At 51.3% G+C, this 18373-nt stretch overlaps 2 protein-coding genes across 13 annotated transcripts in view; one reads left to right on the top strand and one right to left on the bottom strand.

Moving 5' to 3' along the window:
• Arhgef11 (Rho guanine nucleotide exchange factor 11) overlaps positions 1 to 3880 on the top strand; it is a 106253-nt gene extending 102373 nt beyond the window's left edge. For 7 of the 9 annotated variants that reach the window (XM_069990234.1, XM_069990240.1, XM_069990238.1 and 4 more), the window contains 4 exons: positions 574 to 669; positions 1371 to 1618; positions 1802 to 1991; positions 2735 to 3880. In XM_069990234.1, the coding sequence (XP_069846335.1) occupies positions 574 to 669; positions 1371 to 1618; positions 1802 to 1991; positions 2735 to 2796 (596 nt within the window). In that variant the 3' untranslated portion in view covers positions 2797 to 3880. The remainder of the gene's footprint in view (positions 1 to 573; positions 670 to 1370; positions 1619 to 1801; positions 1992 to 2734) is intronic. The other 2 variants (XM_069990239.1, XM_069990237.1) reach the window with 2 other exon arrangements.
• A 961-nt stretch (positions 3881 to 4841) lies between these two features.
• Lrrc71 (leucine rich repeat containing 71) lies at positions 4842 to 16958 on the bottom strand. 4 transcript variants are annotated; one of them, XM_069990241.1, is made up of 15 exons: positions 16292 to 16958; positions 14225 to 14374; positions 13712 to 13840; positions 13562 to 13640; positions 13295 to 13372; positions 11425 to 11493; positions 11044 to 11203; positions 10852 to 10935; positions 10668 to 10757; positions 9662 to 9802; positions 9384 to 9477; positions 8898 to 8986; positions 7015 to 7129; positions 6575 to 6696; positions 4842 to 5512 (listed from the first exon to the last, which is right to left on the bottom strand). In XM_069990241.1, exons 1-15 carry the CDS (start codon positions 16449 to 16451, stop codon positions 5354 to 5356), a joined length of 1719 nt encoding a protein of 572 aa, XP_069846342.1. In that variant the 5' UTR covers positions 16452 to 16958; the 3' UTR covers positions 4842 to 5353. The 4 variants fall into 4 exon arrangements, with proteins under 4 accessions (XP_069846342.1, XP_069846345.1, XP_069846343.1 ...); XM_069990244.1 differs by having other exon boundaries at positions 4843 to 5493; positions 7015 to 7126; positions 13562 to 13637; positions 16292 to 16680; XM_069990242.1 differs by having other exon boundaries at positions 4844 to 5493; positions 16292 to 16679.
• Positions 16959 to 18373: the final 1415 nt, after the last annotated feature.

Raw genomic sequence — 18373 nt, 5'->3', positions numbered from 1 at the left:
ACTGAGTACACAAGGTAGAGGATACCTTGGGTTGGGAAATACTGTGGAAAGCTTTGTGACAAGACTGATAGGCAGAGAAGCTAAGGCCAGCTTTGGTCAGAGTAGTGAGGCCAAGGGCAGAATGAACTGAAGAAGAGGGAGTTCTGAGGAGTGTTTTTGGGAAAGATGAAATGAAGCCTGGGTTGCTTGAGGCTGAGGTGGGGTCCAGGAGGGCCTTTTCATACTCCCCTCCTGCCTGCATCGCCCCATGCCATCTGCCAAGCACTGCCTCTGCTGGTTTCTGGGAACTGACCTGCTTCCTCCTCTCTTTCGGTGACTTGGTGGAAAGTTCTCTGCAGCTCCCTGGGATGTGATCACATAAAATTTTGTGTTCACTTTATTCTTCCCTTTTTCTTGTTCTCTGCCACCCTCCTTTTTTCTTGTCCTTTCTGCCCCCCTCCCTTTCCCCCTTCTCTCTCTTCCTCTCTGCTCCCTGTCTCTCTCCCTCTCTTTCTTTCCCTCTCTCTCCCCCGCTCCATTCTCCTTCCCTTGTCTTCTGGTCTCCTCTGCCTGGTGGTGGTGGTGTCGGTGCAGCTGAGGTGGCAGGCAACAAACTTGTCCCTGGACTACCAGAGAATGGCCAGTCAGAGTCTAAGCCACCTGAAGTGGAAGGCGGAACGCAGGCCACGGGTAATCAACTTCTCCTTAGAATCAAAACCAGGCCAAGGCTGGGCAGAGGCCTGTAGGGAGCTGGGCCCAATGCCCACAAGTACCCTGCATGCTCCATCAGCCGTCTGGAATGGGTAGGGAGTCAACCCTATTCTATAGGAACTGATTTCTTTCCAGGAGCTGTATAATAGGCCCCCTTTAAAACATAGGCATAAGCAGCCTGTGTTCTAGTTCTAGGAAGAGGTGAAGAGGCCTGGCACCACTCTAGTAGCACTGTAGATACAGACTTAAATGCCTCCCAGGTTCCTTTGTGTTTACCTGTGCTACTGCCAATGCTACTGCCTTAGGGGCCCTCCACATTCTTCCTCCAGCTGTCTGACTGCCCTCTGATGGGTTGGGGGCTCTAGAGGATTGTAACATGAGAGCAGAGCTGAAGCAGGGTGCTGCCTGCTTGCCCACAAGGGTCTAAAGCATCTTCTCCTCATGGGATGGGAGCTACTCCCTTGTTTCCCCAGATGAGACGCCCTGCCTCTCCTCCCTTCTACCACTGAGCATTTTCCCCTGGCATGTAGCCATCTAAAAATGGGCCCACATGAACCAAGTTGTTTCTAGAAGCTTCCCTGGCCCATCTCTAAATGGTTCTGGAGAACATTAAGGGAGTGAGAGGGTAACAGATGTTTCTGTGTTTGTCTCCTAATCTTTTTCTCTTGCTATGGGAACAGGGAACTGTTTTTATGTCAGCATGCCAACAGGACCCCTGGACTCAAGCACTGACCCTACAGGAGCACCCACAAGCCCCCCACAACCTGACAGCCTCCCTACCTGGCAGACAGAGCCTCCACCCCAGCTACAAGATGACAATAGAGATCAAAGACACCCCAGCCGCTCTCCCCCAAATCTGGCCCTCAGAGACATGGGCATGATCTTCCGTACCATCGAGCAGCTCACCCTTAAACTCAACAGGCTCAAGGTGAGTGGCACAGGGCTTGGGTCCTGAAAGGCATACAGTCTACTCCATTTCCTAAAGGTGTGTGTCTTTATGGGAGCCATGGACCTGGCCTGCCCTCAGCCCATCCAGTCATGCCTTTAAATCACAGCCCCATTCCTAGGGGTCTTATGAATAGGAGAACTCAAGAAATATTTCCTCTTCCAGGACATGGAACTGGCCCACAGAGAGCTGCTCAAGTCCCTTGGGGGAGAGTCATCTGGTGGTACCACGCCTGTGGGTAGTTTCCAAATGGAGACAGCCAGATGGACAGATAGCTCCCTTTTACCTCCAGCCAGGGAAGCCCTGGCCTCTGACTCCCAGAACAGCCATGAACTGAGGACCTATCCTGAGGATGGTGAGTGAAGCTAATTCCTGCCTCCATAAAGGGGGGGGGGGGGGTCCACGAACATGTGAGAAAATGTCACCACACACAGTGAGAGAAGGTGGCTCAAGGGCATTTCCCCTTAAGTATAACTGACTCATTCTCTGAGCTTCAGAAGGGAAGCTTTTTTAGGGAAATGTCGCAAAAGCTCCCCTGAAAGTGAGAACCAGACTGACCCCTTTTTCCCTTGTGCTAAAGGTAATGAACCAGGGAGGTCTGGTCTCACCTTTTTGACCTGTTCCTGGTAAATAGTTCAGAAGCAGATTAGGTAGGCCAGGGATACGGCCGTGCCCTAACTCAGGGAGACAAAAGCACAAATCCACCTGATCAAGGACTGGGGATATGTGGGAGCTAACAAAATAGTTCACTAGACAGCCCCATTTAGGCCTCACAAGAAATGCCAGGGGTTTTTTTTTGTTTTGTTTTGTTGGTTGTGGGCTTGAACTCTGGGCCTGGGCACTGTCCCTCAGCAATTCAGCTCAAGGCTAGCGCCCTACCACGTGAGCCACAGTGCCACTTCTGGCTTTTTTCTGCTTATGTGGTGCTGAGGAATCGAACCCAGGGCGTGCGAGGCAAGCACTCTACCACTAAGCCAACTTCCCAGCCCGCTTTTGAAGGAGTGCTTTGTCACAGATGGTGCTGAAATAAATCCTTGAGGACATTGTAGACAAAACACAGGTACTGGCAAGCCTCTCACCCTCACCACCCTCCCACAGGCTGCGACAGCCCCCCGGAAGACAGCAGCACCACACACAGAGCTGCATCACCAGGACCATAGCCTCCAAACAACATCCTGTATGTCTCCTCCCTGTTGGGCCTGAAGCAGGGCACAGCAGAGACAGACCCTAAATGCCCTCCTTGTGGAAGGGGCAGTTTTGGGGAAACATGGAGCTGAGGTTTAGGGGGAGACCTGCATGTTATTTGGTCTGCTCAGATTGGAGTCAAATTCCAGTCTCTTCCCCTCCCTTTAACCCAGTCCTCCAACGCTTCAATGCCCAAAGCATGCTGACCACATCTGAAAGGTCCTGCTCACACTCACAGTGGCCCTCTTGCCCCACACAGCAGGCACACTCGGTACTGTGCAAGGTACCCTGAGGTGTGCAGGTGATGGGAGGAGGCTTCGGTGTGTATGCACTTTCTTCCTCCTGCTCCACAGGCCCCAGGCAGTGCTGGTGCCACCCCTCTCTTTGACACTTTGGTTTCCTATAAATATGTATGTATTGTATGTGCATCTTTGCTATTGTAAATAACTTGACCTTTTTCGTTTCTGTCCCTGGAGTGCTGAAGGCAGTGGCAGGGAGACTGGCAAGGGAAGAGGGCTTCACATAAACTCTAGTCAGCATCCCAGCTGCAGGGTCAGGGCCTGAATGCAGAGTCAGGCCAGACTGTACCTGTCCCCTGGCAGGAAGATCTCAAAGCCTCCAGTTCCACGTAGCTACAGAGCTCCCACTATGCCCTGGGACTTGGTGTGGGCACAAGGAGACAGGACACATGGGGAACTTCTCACCCCATCCTTGTCCACCCTTCCCCCTCTACTCTCACCAAAAACCAGTGTAGCAGGTATGGAACCGAAAGCCGGCCCCAGGAGGTGCATAGGGAATTTGAGTGCTGGAGTCCCCCAACTAACCTAAGACCTTCCCAGGGGCCCAGCCACTCATCCTCACTCCCTTCCCATTTATGAATATACACACTGTGCTAGGTGTATATATACATATATATATATATAAATATATATAATATATAAAATATAGATATGGAAATGACGTTTTGCTGTTAAGATAATGTATACTCTTATTTTCTTTCTTTCATGGTTAAGATTTTTTTTAAAGAAAAGTTAAATAGTCTTAATTTGTGGTTGTGTGTGTTATTCTCGGGACTGCTGTGTTAAAAGCCAGGCATTGGTGGCTCACGTCTGTAATCCTAGCTATTCAGGAGGCTGAGATCTGAGAATCGAGGTTCAAAGCCAGCCAGGGCAGGAAAGTTAGTGAGACTCAATCACCAGAAAACTGGAAGTAGAGCTGTGGCTCAAAGTGGTAGAGCACTAGCCTTGAGCAAAAAAGCTCAGGGACACCCAGGACCTTAGTTAAAAACTCAGGGACACCCAGGACCTTAGTTCAAGCCCCACAACTGATTAAAGAAAAGAAAAAGACTATCTAGGACTGGGTATAAGGAAATAGAGGAAGCAGCCCTTATCCCTGACACCAGACATGCAGGCTCAAGTTTTAACTGTGTTCTTTCCCAGAGCTTCAAAGTTTACTGTCTAAATGTTACACAGCCTGTGGTTGTATAACACATAAAGACATGGAACTTGCTTTACCAGGAGCAGGCACCCAGAGACCAAGGAAGGGATCTAAGCAAACTGAGAATAGCTCCTTGCCCATCCTCTTCCCTCCCCATCTTCTCCTCTCCCCCTCCCTTCTGCAGACACAGTCACATCATCCATGACTTAGAGAGGTCACTGGAGCATTAGTGGACCTGGGTTTGAGGAAGTGGGGATGGCTTATCCTAAGCACCTTAGTGTGCTCTGTGTTGGGAAAATAGAGGCTGTAGCCAGTACAGAGACAGCTGAGGCAGGAAGACCAGGGGAGCTGCCTCGGCTGCCCTGAGAAGACAGAAACCACAGTGGAGGGGATGTGAAGCAGTTCAGTGTGTGCAGAGTGGAGAAAGGTTGGCCCTTCTGGGTTAGTGGTGGGCTTTGCAGAGCCTAGTCTTGGAGGCAATACTGAAGGGCAAAACTACAGCAGCCCCCACACTCTGGGTGTCCTTGATTTCAGTTTAATGCTTAGCCTTTGCTATACAGATGTTGAGACACTTTAGCACCTTGTCCAGAGGATTTAAAATCAGTTAAACATCTGGGTGAAGAAGATAAGCAGAAGTGGGGGGTGGGAATGGGATATGGGGGATGGAGACTGGTCTCAGTTCCTCAGTCCTATTTATTCCTACACTATCCCACATCTGTGCCATTAGTGACGGGCTCCATTCCAAATCCTGCCCTCTGCCCAAGACCAAAAGCTGACTTACACATCTTGGTGGAAGGTACACCCTTTGGGGACACTAGAGGGAGGAGTGATCTGTTGGGACAAGAACCCAGAGAGCAGAAGAGAGGCACAGTGGCCCTGAAGAATGCTTCCAGAAGGGCTGAGATCACCCCCAGGAGAACCATAGAGTGATTCAGACCATCACTCTCATGCCATTTCTAAACATGAACAGACTCAAGAATCCAAATAGTACTAAGACAGTTTTCAAAGAACAGTACAGCAGATTTTGTTACTGGTATGGATCTTCCCAGGGGGCCAGCCCACCCAGAGACAAAGGTGCTTCTGTGGCCCAGAGTCTCAAGGAAGACAGCAGGAAGGGGCTAGGTGGGGAAAGCAATGGCCTCCTCCTCCTTGAGTTTGGACTTGATGGGGTCCCTTGGCAGCATCAGCTCCTGGATCATGGCATATGCGGGACACTGTGGGTGGAAGTAGTTTTTCTGAAAGAGAAAAAGCACCCTGTGGCAAAGTAGGTTAGGGAGTTGTAGACTTCGGGAAAGGTTAGTGATTGAGGCCACCAATCCTACAAAAAGACAAATGGAGGCTGGGCACTGGTGGCTCATGCCTGTAATCCTAGCTACTCTGGAGGCTGAGAGCTGAGGATCTGAGCCTGGGCAGGAAAGTATGTGAGACTCTATCTCCAACTAACCACCTAAACAGTGGGAAGTGGTGCTGTGGCTCAAGTGATAGAGCCCTAGCCTTGAGCAAAAAGTCAGAGACAGCTAGGCACTGGTGGCTCATGCCTGTAATCCTAGCTACTCAGGAGGCTGATATCTGAGGATCACGGTTCAAAGGCCATGAGACTCTTCTCTCCAATTAACCACCAGAAACCCCGAAGTGGTGCTGTGGCTCAAAGTGGCAGAGCACTAGTCTTGAGCTGAAGAGCTGAGGGACAGCGCTCAGACCCAGCGTTCAAGCCCCACAACTGATTAAAAAAAAAAAGTCAGGGACAGTGCCCAGACCCTGAGTTCAAGCCTCAGGACTACTTATGTGATAAAGAATCTGGGAATTGCCAGGCACCAGGAGCTACTCAGAAAGTCTGCATCTCCAAAATCACCAGCAAAAGGCTGAGACAAAAGTATGACTCAAGAGGTGTGCAGCCAGGCATCAGTGGCTCATGCCTGTAATCCTAGCTACTTAAGAGGCTGATATCTGAGGATCATGGTTCAAAGCCAGCCTGAGCAGGAAAATCTATGAAACTCTTCAATTAACCACTAGAAAACTGGAAGTGGTGGTGCTGTGGCTTAAGTGGTAGAGCGCTAGCCTTGAGCTGAAGAGCTGAGGGACAGCGCCCAGGCCCAGAGTTCAAGCCCCATGACCGACCTCCCCCCCCCCCCAAAAAAAAGACATAGTATAACTGCCTAGTAAGTGCTAGTTCTAACCCAGGGACCAACACACACACACACACACACACACACACACACACACTCAAAGCAGGGGTGTGGAGTGACTACAGATCATCCTTAGAAATGGAAAATAGCAGCTACCTACTGGAGTGGCACAAGAGAGAGAAGGACTTACCGCTAGAGACAGCCATAGCAACCCCATTGGGCCCTTGGACGAAGACTTGTGTTTGGAGAACTGTACCTGGTACCGAACTACAGTGAGGAAGCCTTCCAGCCCCACCTCTGTGATACGATTTCCTGATGGACAGCACAAAGGAGGTTGTTTCAGGTACTACACTCAGCAGCCTGGCTTTTACAGGTCACCCAGAGTTGACAGCCCAGGCCTCCTTTCCCTAACAGCTCCTACATCCCACTCCCTCCAGTTCCCCTTCTCCTTGTCTGACTTGACCCTTTTCATGCCTCTCTCATGAATTTCTATGCTCAGCCCACCTTCCTGATCCTGCACTTCCCCTCGCCCCATGCAAGAGGCCTCTGACAACACAATGCCCAACTATGGAAGAACCAGGTATGGACCCTCTGGGCAGGATGAGGAGCAGGGAAGATTGTCAAACTTACGAAGGAGGTTGAGGTGCAAAAGGACTTTGTTCCCAGGCATGAAAACCTTCCCGTCTCTGTGTTCCACAGGCTCCAGCAGAGGGTTGACCATCTCAGTAGTTTCAGCAACCAGCTGCTAAAATACAATGCAAAATAATATACAACATATGAATAAAATACAATATACAATACAAAAAGTAAAATACAATAATTACTGCAGCAACAGATAGGGGAACTGGTCAACAGGCCAGTCATTCATTCAACATACGTGTTTTGGCTGATGGCTATAGTCCAGGCTCTGTCCTGAGTGCTAGGGATACAAAATAAGTAAGTCCATACCCTCAAGAAGCTGCTCAGTGTGAGAGAGTCAAGAGAGTGAAAGACGAATGCATGTAGATGGCTCCTTGACAGGTAAGCTGAGTGTATGGGAGCACAAGAGAGACATCTACAGCAGGCCAGGGCCGAGAGGTATCCTCCAAGAGGTGGCCTGGGAGCTGAAGTGTGTGGACATTTCCAAGTGAAGAAAAAGTATTGCAGGCAAACAACATGGGAGGTGCACCAGCTCTGGAGGCATGAAACAGCATGGGTACAGGGGTTTTTTTGGTGGTTTTGTTGTCCTTTTTGTTTTGTTTGCAGTCCTGGGACTTGAACTCTGGGCATGGGCACTGCCCCTGAGCTTTCTTGATCTAGACTAGCACTCTACCACGTAAGCCATAGCACCACTGAGTAGTTTATTGGAAATAAGAATCTCACAAACTTTCCTCCCGGGGCTGGCTTCAAACCATGATCCTTAAATCTCAGCCTCCTACGTAGCTATGCTTACAGGCATGAACCACTGGTGCCTGGTGAACATAAGATTTTTCTTTTTTTTTTTTTTTTTTTTTTGGGTCCGGTCATGGGGCCTGAACTCTGGGCCTGAGCGCTGTCCCTCGCTCTTCAGCTCAAGGCTAGTGCTCTACCACTTGAGCCACAGTGCCACTTCCAGCTTTTTTTCTTTTTTGCTCATATGGTGCTGAGGAATTGCACCCAGGGCCTCAGGCATGCAAGGCAAGCGCTCTACCACTGAGCCATCTTCCCAGCCCGACATAAGATTTTTCTGAGTATTTCCTAACACTAAGGTTTTTCTGAGTATTTCCTAACACCTGACAATGAGAAGGGACTGTAGTGAGATGACAGTTAAAGCAAAATGGAAAACTCTGACAGTCCCAATGAGAAATAGCAGCTTTCCCGAGACAGGAAATGACTATAAAGTGGGAATTAAAAAGGAATCTTACTTCCTCCAAGCTTGTCTTGGGTACCAGGTATGACATAAAAAGGAGGCCCTTCCCTGCCTAGCTGTTGTGTGGTAGGGTTGAGACCAAATCTAAGGATAAAGAGTCTTGAGCAGCTGACAGGATGATGGGCTGAGAAGTGGGAGCTAGAAAGTTGGTGACCCAGGAAGATGTACAAAGCAAGAAGCACATTGGTTCAGGAAAAGAGGGAGGATCCAGCGGCAAAGGAGAAGGTTAAGGAAGAGCCTTGCATGAGACATGGTGTGCCATTGCCAGGATTTAAAAGTGCCTTAGGGAACTGCTAAGAGGGGCAGAAACAAGCTTTGCCATGCAGTTGTACAGGCACAAATGGTGGGGACAGTAATCAGGACACAGCCTCTACTGTGCAGCCCATCCAGCATGGGGATTACGCTAGAGAAGGAAAGGAGGTGGGCCCTGCTCAAGCCAGAGAGGAAGGTCCAGTGAGCTGCACAGTTATTCCTGCTCATGGAGGGGTTTGGGACATGGCAGGTTAAGAGTGGAGGAGAGTTGGAAAAGGAGCAGCTGCTATTAAAAGGCAGGCTAGAGACTGTGTTCTCAGAGGGAGGTGCGCTTGGGAGGTCTGGAGTTTGTTCTGTTCCTCTTGTAGCTCACCTCCGACTCCATAAAGATGCTGCGTTTCTCTTTTCCCCCAGTCTTGATGGTTTTTCCTTTAGTTAGCTTCTGCTCAGGGATGGTCACCTCTGGGGAGGAACCAGAATGCACAGTGAAGAGCTCAGATGCCTCTCAGGCTCCCCCAGAGAGAATGGTCAGGCAGATAGGCATGCTGAACTCCAAGAGCTTTGGGTTTGGGTACAATACAAGCAGCTGCAAGACACCCTCGCTCCATCCCCAGCTAGGTAAGTGGATTCTTTTTCTGAGGACAGGGCCACAGGGATCCAGTTCCTAGAAATGAGCTGTGGAAGGCAGTGGATCACAGTGTCTGGACCTAGCAAGGCTTTCCACATCATCTAACTATAAGAAAGAAATGGGACCCAGAGAGAGAGACATGGACAAGATCAGCTCTTGGCTGTGAACAGCCTCCTAGGGCTGTTCCTTCTTCCACATGGGGGAGGTACCCAGAAAGGTATTCACACTTACTCCCCTTGGCTGACTTTGCCAAGTCTTCTTTCTTAGCAGTTCCTTGTGTGGGTGATTGCCCGGACCCTGACTTCTCATCTTTCTTGACCACTTCCTGTGGAGGATAGAAGAGAGTTAAAAAAGTCCTGCCTCCCAGAAGGATGGGTGTAGGAAGGCTCTAACCTGAGAAGGCCTTTCAAAGACCATTTGACCCTCCCCCCCCCTTCTACCCACTCTGTACACCACAGAAGCTCCTCTCAGGCCATCCACTGCCAGGCTTTCTCATTCCACACACCTACCCCCGCCTTCTCCTTTTTCTTGCCCAGGCCCTTAGGCGTTTTCGCTGCCTGTGCCTTCTCTGACTTGTCCACCAGTGCAACATTGCTGATACCCGACATCTGAGGCTTCTCGCGGGAGTCCCCATGTCTAGAGGAGGAGGGCTGTGCTCACAGACAGGAGAGGGTGGAGGAAACTGTTAAAGCCCTTCATCAGTCAGGAGATGGAGAGAAGCCTATGCCTGGGTAGCAGCTGGGTTGGCAGCACCCATCTCCCTATCTAAATGCCCACTCTGTGTGGAAGAGCTGTTGGCAAGAAATAGAAGTATAAAGGAAAGCCCTGAGTGGCGCACTCTCCTATTGAAGGAAACTACAACTAGTTTCATTATATTTGTTGGGATGCTGGGGATTGAAAATGCCCTGCAAGCACTCTACCACTGAGCTAGAGGGGGCGGGGGGAGAGACAGAGAGACAGAGCGCGCAAGCATGTGCACATGAGCGAGCACACGAGTACTGGGGCTCGAATTCAGGACCTCACCTCTAAACAAGCTCACAGCAGGTACTCTACCACCTGAGCTACACCTCAAAGTACAGCTTTTTTTTTTTTTTTTCTGGTTAACTGGCAATAAGACTCGAAAGATTTGTCTGCCTGGACTGGCTTCAAATGTTGATCCTCACATCTCAGCCTCCCAGATAGCTAGGGTTGTCGGCGTAAGCCACTGGCACCTAGCTGAGCCCTTGGTTTCTTTGGAGACATCTCACTTTGTTGCCCAGACTGACCTCCAAGTTTTGAACCTCCTGCTTCTGCCAGCTGGGATTACAGTGTGTGCTGGTTTGTCACCAGCCCGGGTGGCTCTCCCACCCCCACCCCCAGCAGGGGCTTGGGGAACGTTAGGTAGAAGTGTACAGAAGTCAGTCGGACAGGGGTGGGCAGGGAGATTGGAGGTCCCGCGAGGCCGGCATGCCGAAAAGCAGTGGACCTGAACAGCAGGCTCTATCTCGGCTGTCCTGGGACCAGGTTGCGGCTCACCGATCGCGACCGCTCCTGCGATCCTTTTTCCAGCAGGAGGCGCCGGCGCTCCACCACCTCTGTGTGCGTGAGCTCAAAGGGACGCAGGACCTGGGGCGTGGCCGGCATCCGACCATCAGACGCCCGGAGGCCGGTGGGGGGGCACACAGGCGGCTCCCCGGCCCCGTCCGGCCAGCACACTCACCTCCGCGAGCTTCAAGGCGCCCTTGTCCTGAATGCGGTTGTGCGCCAGGGACAGCCAGAGCAGCGAGCGGTTCAGCCTCAGGCCCTGCGCCCAGGAGGAGGACGGGCGCGTGAGCGCGCGGAGGCCCGGCCCTGTGCCCGGATCCCCTGCCCAGCCCCTCCCCGGCGGGCTCGGCCCGCACTGTACACGCACGTCCGCAATGTAACCCGCGCCCTCGTCACCGATGTGGTTGAAGCCCAGATTCAGCGACACCAGGGTGCGGTTGCAGCTGTGCAGCGTGGACAGCGCCTGGCCCAGGAGCTGCGCCCCGTGGTCGTCGATGTTGTTGTTTCGCAGAGACAAATGCATGATCCTGGAACAGCGGCAGAAGGGAGTGGGGGGAGTCAATCACGGAAGAACAGAACTACTGGACATTCACGGAAAGCAGGGATACCAGGAGACATGAACGAGGCAAGCCCAGTCTGAAGGGGAGAAAGAATAGGAGGACCCCTGGGGAGAGGCTAAAGGAACTACAAATGGCTTGGAAGAGAGCCACAGGCCCAAAGAAGGGAACACAAGGGCAATGAGTCTTACGTGCTGTCTGCTGCCATGAGCTTGTGATAGGATTGCTCCGGAATTGGGTTCCCCTCTAGAGACACCTTCCTGAGGGTGGGAGGGAAGCTGAGAACTAGGTACCACTGAGGTCAGGCAAGGGAGGGTTTGGAGGAGGAAGCGTGGCAGGAAACAGAATCAAAAGTTCACAAGTGTGACGACATGAACAGGCCACCTCCCAAAGCTGACCTGTAGTGAGCTGATTCCCTACCAACAAGACACAGTTCCTGTGTAATCCTTTCCCTTGCCCGTGGCTCCATCCAGTGACTCACTTCTTACCAACAGCATAGGGTAATGTGATGGGAGGACTGTGACTCCACACCTGTAATCCTAGCTACCCAGGAGGCTGAGATATGAGGATGGTGCGAGCCTGGGCAGGAAAGCCTCTAAGACTCTTACCCAATTAACCAGTAAAAAGCTGGAAGTGGAGCAATGGCTCAAATGGTAAGAGTACAAGCCTTGAGCAGAAAAGCTCAAGGACAATGCCAATGCCCTGAGTTCAAACCCGCAGGACCAGCACACACACACACCACACACACACACACACACAGACTTGGCTTTTATCTTGTCCTATCATGAAGACCACAGCCTATGAAGAGGTGCAAACCAGTCACATACATGAGCCTGGAAGCAGGTTCTCAGTCCTCTGTCATCTTAAGATGACCACAGTCCCAACCAAGAGCTTTACTGCAACCTCTAGACAGATCCTGAGACAGATCATCATTCCAGGTTACAACAAAAAGTGAACCAATGGTTCAGAAATTTCTCAAACTAAATCTTTTCTCCCACGATGTATACGTTTTTGGTCAGCCTTCCAGGAAAGGTGAGGCTGCCTTTCTTTCACATAAAAATTCATTTTAAATTATCTTCATGCTGGTAAAAACTATTCTAACAAATTCATATCGTTCTTTTTCTATGAGCTACGTGGTTTCTAGTTCCCACAATGCAATGGAATGTGTTGTGTGGTATTCTACACGAGGAGTGCTAGTTACTCTTGCCAAAGAAGACAGTCTCTACCCTTGGAGAGTGTCTATTCCATCCAACAAGTCCTATCTGCCAAGTGAGATCAAGGGTGCTGAAGGAGCAGACAGCAGACAGGTGGGAGCTGGTGGACCATGCTTGTAATCCTTACTACTCTGGAGGCTGAGATCTGAGAATCCAGGTTTGAAGCTAGCCTGGCCAGAAACATCTGTGAAATTCTTATCTTCACTTAACCACCAAACAGTTGAAAGTGGAATTGGTAGAACACTAGGCTTATGTGAAAAAGCTAAGGTCCAGCACTCAGGTCCTGAGTGCTAGTAATGGCATGGAAGAAAAAGCAGACAGCTCCTTTGGGGTCCTTTAGACTCCAAACTACAGCTGTTGTTAGCTACCTCACATCTGGTTCCTGCTCCCTGAGTCTAAGGCTCGGCTCAGCACCACCTCCTCCAGGCAGCCTTCTAGGTCTTCCTGACCCAAACCTACAAAGTGAGTGAGTGCTCTCTTTGCCCCCATGTTCCCTTCCTCAGCTTCTACAGTGTGGGGACCCTACCCTGCAATATTTATTCCTAGGTTCTAATCTCCCCCTCTGCAAATTCCTGCTGGAATGGTGTCTTACCAGCTCCTGTACTGGACTAAGAAACAAGGGAGATGACCTCCAAGGAGAGAGTAATTGGTGGCAGATTGATAGAGAGGTGATGAACCCTCAAAGGCTGAGCCAACAGGATGGATGTTGTATAGATTGAAATGGGATGGCTTCTCGGGGTAGAAGCTACCTTATCCAGCAGACGCTGGCTGAACCATCAAACTCACCATTTCCCCTAACCACCCAGCCAGGTTGCCCAGGCCTCAGGGGCCACTTCCTTCTGCTGACCTGAGTGTGGATGAACAGAGAGGTAGGATGGCGATGAAGGTGGCCAGGGTCTTATCAGTGAGACCCACCTTCCACAAGCTGGATTTGGAGGAAGCACAGAACAGCTGGAGGTCAGCTCCTAGAAATCCCATTCCACATTTCTCCCAGCCAGGCCCTCTACCATTCTCCAACACCCTCAATCTCCAGTGCCCCTTCCGCTCTCTCCCAAGTCACCAGAAGCCCAAGCTTCCACACTGGCCTTCTACCCCTCCATCTGTGCTCTCTCACTAGATGGCCTGTAGCTGGCTGAGAGCAGGCAGGCATTTGGAGAAGATGCCCAGCATCCGGTCATCAACCTTCCAGCCTGCTAGGAGACAAAGAAGATGCCTCAGTTGCTACTAGGGGCTGGGGCAGCTGGGGAGGGACAGTGGCCCTCACCGCGAATGTAGATCTCCTTCACTAGCTTGTTGTCCTCCTGCTCCAGTTCTACCTGGATGGTGGGCCGGAAGAATACATATTTGCTCTCCATGCTGTTGATGCTACAGGATGCCGACAGCCGCTGCTCATCTAGAGGCAGGAGTGCAGTGAGAGAGGGCAGAGATGGCCAGTTAGGCCCCAAACTCCCTCAGCCTGTGGGTTTGGAGGTCCCACAGGACAGAGCACACAGTGGAGAGGAAAGCAGGAGATCCTCCTGTCCTCATCTGTGCTTTAGAAACATTCTGCCTCTAATGGTAGAGCACTAGCCTTGAGCTAAAGAGCTGAGGGGCAGCGCCCAGGCCCAGAGTTCAGGCTCCACAACTGGCACACACACACACACACAGAAAGAAACATTCTGCCTCACACACTCCCACCTTGCATCCTGGTCATTCATCCCTGCCCACCGTGCATGCAGGGGAGGTTAGGGGTGGAATGTGGCCCTGCCAGACACCCAGAGTCTCCCCTGTCACTCACCTGGGTTAGGCTTTTCTGACAAAGAAGCCGATGGAACGTAGGCCTGGTGGGGACGGGGCCGGACGACAACTTTGGGGAACTCGGTATAGCCTGATCTGGTGCAGAGCTCGGCGAAGTCTGTCTCCAGGACCCCGGTGCACTGGTACTCCTCTGCGGCGCGCACGAGGGTGAGCGAGTGTCGTCCGCTGCCGCTAGGGGGCAGCAGAGCCCGAGACGCCCCCGTTCCCATGCCAACCCCGTCACCACAGCGCAGGGAAGAAACTGCAAAAACGCTAGCCAGGCGCTGGTGGTTCATGCCTATAATCCTAGCTACTCAAGTGGCTGAGATCTGAGGGTCGAGGTTCAAAGCCAGCCTGGGCAGAAACTCTGTGAGACTCATCTCCAACTAACTACCAAAATGACAGGAGTAGAACTGTGGCTCAAATGGTAGAATGCCAACCTTGGGCAAAAAAAAGAAAAAAATCTAAGGCCCTGAGCTTAAGGCCCAGTACCACCACAGAATAAAACAAGCTGTTCTAGAGACTTTAGAAGTCTGGAGGAAAGTGTTAGAACATTGCATAGCAAGGGACCTGAGGCCCTGAGTTCAAAGCCTGGTACTACAAATAAGAGGTTGCTCCTCTGCTCTCCCTCACTCCTTTCTAACAGCCTCGACGCAAAGCTTCTTGAGAAACAAGCCATCACACTTCCACACCTTCTCCTCTCAGCCTCACATATGAGCCCCACACCTGCTAGAGCACAATGACACCTATTAAAGCCATACTGACCTCCACCTTGCTCTATCCAGGATCTCTATGCAGCTATCACTAGAATTCTCCCCTACCTTTCTTCCAAACCACTGGAGCTCCCCAGCCACAGAATTCTCTACAACCTGAGCCCTCAGCCCTCTACTTAGGGCTCTCTGTCATGCCATGCCAGAACATTAGCACTCCCAAAGCCACGTCTCTCCTTATTTCAGTACTTCAGCTGCCCCGCTGACTTCACCCCCTGGAGGCCTGAGATTCATGCTGTTCTTGCCAGTTTTCCCATCCCCACCCACCCAGCATCCAGCCCAGAAATGAGGAATTATTGTTTCTTACTCCCCCCCCATTCAATCTTTGACCAATTTGTCCACCTCCCAGGCTGCCTAACCTACCACCCCTATGCACCCATATTTCACCACTATGAATCAACCCTGCCAGATCACATTTACTGTTAAAATAGTCATGTAGCTCATCTCCCTGCTCTCTCCTCACACCCCTTTCCATACAGTAAACATCATTTCTCTTTTCTTCCCTGAGGGGGGGGGGGAAATGTGTGCACACACGTGTGTGCATACACAACAGTACCAGGGCTTGAACTCAGGGCTTTGAGCTCTCACTCAGCTTTTTTTTTTTGCTTATGGCTGTCTCTCTACCATGCCTTCACTTCCAGCTCTTTATTGGTTAATTGGAAATAAGAATCTCTTGGATTTATCTGCCCAGGCTGGCTCCAAACCTGGATCCTCAGATATCAGCCTCCTAAGTAGCTAGGGATTACAGTGTGCTCTGGGCACTTGCCTTCCTTTTTCTTTTCTTAAGATAGGGTGATTCTATGTAGCCCAGACTGGCCTTGAACTTGAGATTCTCCTGCGAAGACTTCTGAGTGTTGGGATTACTGATAGGTATTAACACACCCTAGAATGCAGCACATTTTATTCTCTCTACTCTTCCTTCTGGATGATGCTTTTTCTTCAACTATCATACTACCCTCACCCCCATCTAATATTTTGAGGAAGATGGCACCTGGCAAAGGTAGACAATTGGAGTCTTTTCCCAAGTTATCTCCATTCCAGGGACAGCAATTTCCTGGTCCTCTCTGATGGCAAAGCTGTCAAGTTTGGATCAAGAAACCATCCCACAAATTCCCCCTTGATGGTTATTAACTAGTTCTGGCTGGGGCTCTAACATTTGCAACAGAAAGAGCCCTTACTTAAATGAGGGAGGGGCGGGGGGACCATACTAGAGTTTGAGTTCAGAGTGCAGGAGTGGTGGTTGGGCCCCAGCTGCACGGATGCTGGATCCCTCAACCCCGGCCTCCAGCCCAGCCTACCAGGATTTTTGGACTCCTCCTCCCCTACTGGCTGCAGGACGGGCCCTGGCTTTTCCTTGGCGGCGCGCTCCCCCTTCTTGGTCGCCGATCCAGATGACTTCTGTGTCCCCGGACGTGGGGCCCGGGGTGAGGTCCCCAGCGTGCTCGGCTCGCTGGACATGCTGATGGCTCTGGGACCCTCGCGGGGTCAGCAAGGCCTGACAGCACCTTGTGGCTCACCCTGAGGATCAGGATCACCCTGGCTGCAGATCAGGGGTGTCTCTTTTCCGTCTGGACCTACGGGTTTGACCAGCCTATGGCAGCCAGGCCTACGCGTCCCTCTCCTAGACAACCGCGCCTGGGTGGGTGCGGGCCAGGGACAGAGGCAACCGCTGCGCTCGAGCGGAGCTGTCAGTGGCGCTGCAGGGTCGGAACTCGTGGGCTAAAGGCCAGGTGGGCGGAGCCAGCCGGGCCGAGGGGCGGGGCTAGAGAAGGAAGGGCGGGGCCAGAGTAGTCCGAGACTGCAGGTAAGCCCTGAAAAACCAGCACTGGCCGGGCGGGCGCTGACGGCCCACGTCCGTAATCCTATTCAGGAGGCTGAGATCTCAGGATCGAAGTTCAAAGCCAGCCCGAGAAAGTCCATGAGACTCTTATCTCCAATTAAATACCAGAAAACCGGAAGTGGGGCTGTGGCTCGAAAAGGTAGAGCACTAGCCTTGAGCAAAAGAGCTTGTAATAACCAGCGGGGCCCCAATAATCACCGTGGCCCCGTGGCCCGGCCGCTGGAGGGGGCGGACATCATGAGGGGCGCCCCACCGCTCCGCGGACGGAGCCAGCGGAAGGGGCGGGGCATGGAGGCTGATGTCACCGCCCACGGAGTGTGCTGCCGGAGGGGCGTGCCGTGCCGCCGGAGGGGCGGGGCTGCCGCCGAAAGGAGGCGGGGCGAGCCTCTATAGGCTGTTCAGAGTCCTGAGGAGAGTAAGGGAAAGACTGGGAGTTCTTCCAAATGGATCAAAGACCTCGGAGTCAAAGCAGACACTCTGAAAACATTACAGGATGGAATAGGAGAAACCCTAGGTCTCCTTGGCACAGGCCGAAATTTTCTTAATAGAGACCCAGAAACACAACAAATCAAAAGAAAGTTGGACAAATGGGACTGCGTGAAGCTTCAGAGCTTCTGCATGGCAAAGGACATAGCTAGCAAGAGCAATAGAAAGCCCATGGATTGGGAGAAGATCTTCACTAGCCATACAACAGACAAGGGTCTCATATCTAAAATATACCTGGAACTCAAAAAAATTAAATCCCCCAACAACAAATCTTCAAAGAAACAACTGCCCAATAAGTAAGTGGGCTAAAGACTTAAAGAGAAACTTCACTGAAGAGGAAAGAAGGATGGCCAATAGACACATGAAGAAATGCTCAACCTCCCTAGCCATAAAAGAAATGCAAATCAAAACAACATTGAGATACCACCTCACCCCAGTTAAATGGCTAAAATCAAGAACTCTAATAACAACAGATGCTGGAGGGGATGTGGACAGAAGGAAACCTTACTGCATTGTTGGTGGGAGTGTAAACTGACTCCACATAGAACTCCCCTATGACCCAGCAATCCCACTTTTGGGCATTTACCCAAATGTTCACAAACAAGACCACACTAAAGCTACCAGCATGACTATGTTTATTGCAGCCTTATTTACCATAGCTAAGATATGGAACCAACCCAGATGCCCTTCAGTAGATGAATGGATCAAGAAAATGTGGTATATGGGGCTGGGAAGGTGGCTCAGTGGTAGAGCACTTGCCTTGCATGCATGAGGCCCTGGGTTTGATTCCCCAGCACCACATAAGCAAAAAGAAAAAAAGCCAGAAGTGGCGCTGTGGCTCAAGTGGTAGAGCATTAGCCTTGAGCTGAAGAATTGAGGGACAGTGCCCAGGCCCAGAGTTCAGGCCCCACGACTGGACCCCCCCCCAAAAAAATGTGGTATATATACACAATGGAATTCTATGCCTCCATCAGAAAGAATGATATTGCCCCATTTGTTAGGAAATGGAAAGACTTGGAAAAGATTAAAGTGAAGTAAGCCAGACCCAAAGAAA

This window comes from Dipodomys merriami, unplaced genomic scaffold (assembly GCF_024711535.1).
Source record: "Dipodomys merriami isolate MVZ:Mamm:240054 unplaced genomic scaffold, mDipMer1.0.p SCAF_392, whole genome shotgun sequence".
NCBI classification, from domain to species: domain Eukaryota; kingdom Metazoa; phylum Chordata; class Mammalia; order Rodentia; family Heteromyidae; genus Dipodomys; species Dipodomys merriami.
The sequence above is the reverse complement of the archived record's forward strand: the minus strand, read 5'-3'. Positions and strand labels throughout refer to the sequence as shown.

What these genes read in the sequence shown, in the direction of transcription:
- Lrrc71 (XM_069990241.1), bottom strand. Translation starts at nt 16,451, where the DNA reads ATGTCCAGCGAGCCGAGCACGCTGGGGACCTCACCCCGGGCCCCACGT. An exon ending in CTCTGTTCATCCACACTCAG is followed by an intron (nt 11,494 to 13,294) that starts GTCAGCAGAAGG and finishes TCCCACCCTCAG; the next exon opens with GAAGGTGTCTCTAGAGGGGA. An exon ending in GCGCCTTGAAGCTCGCGGAG is followed by an intron (nt 10,758 to 10,851) that starts GTGAGTGTGCTG and finishes GCCACGCCCCAG; the next exon opens with GTCCTGCGTCCCTTTGAGCT.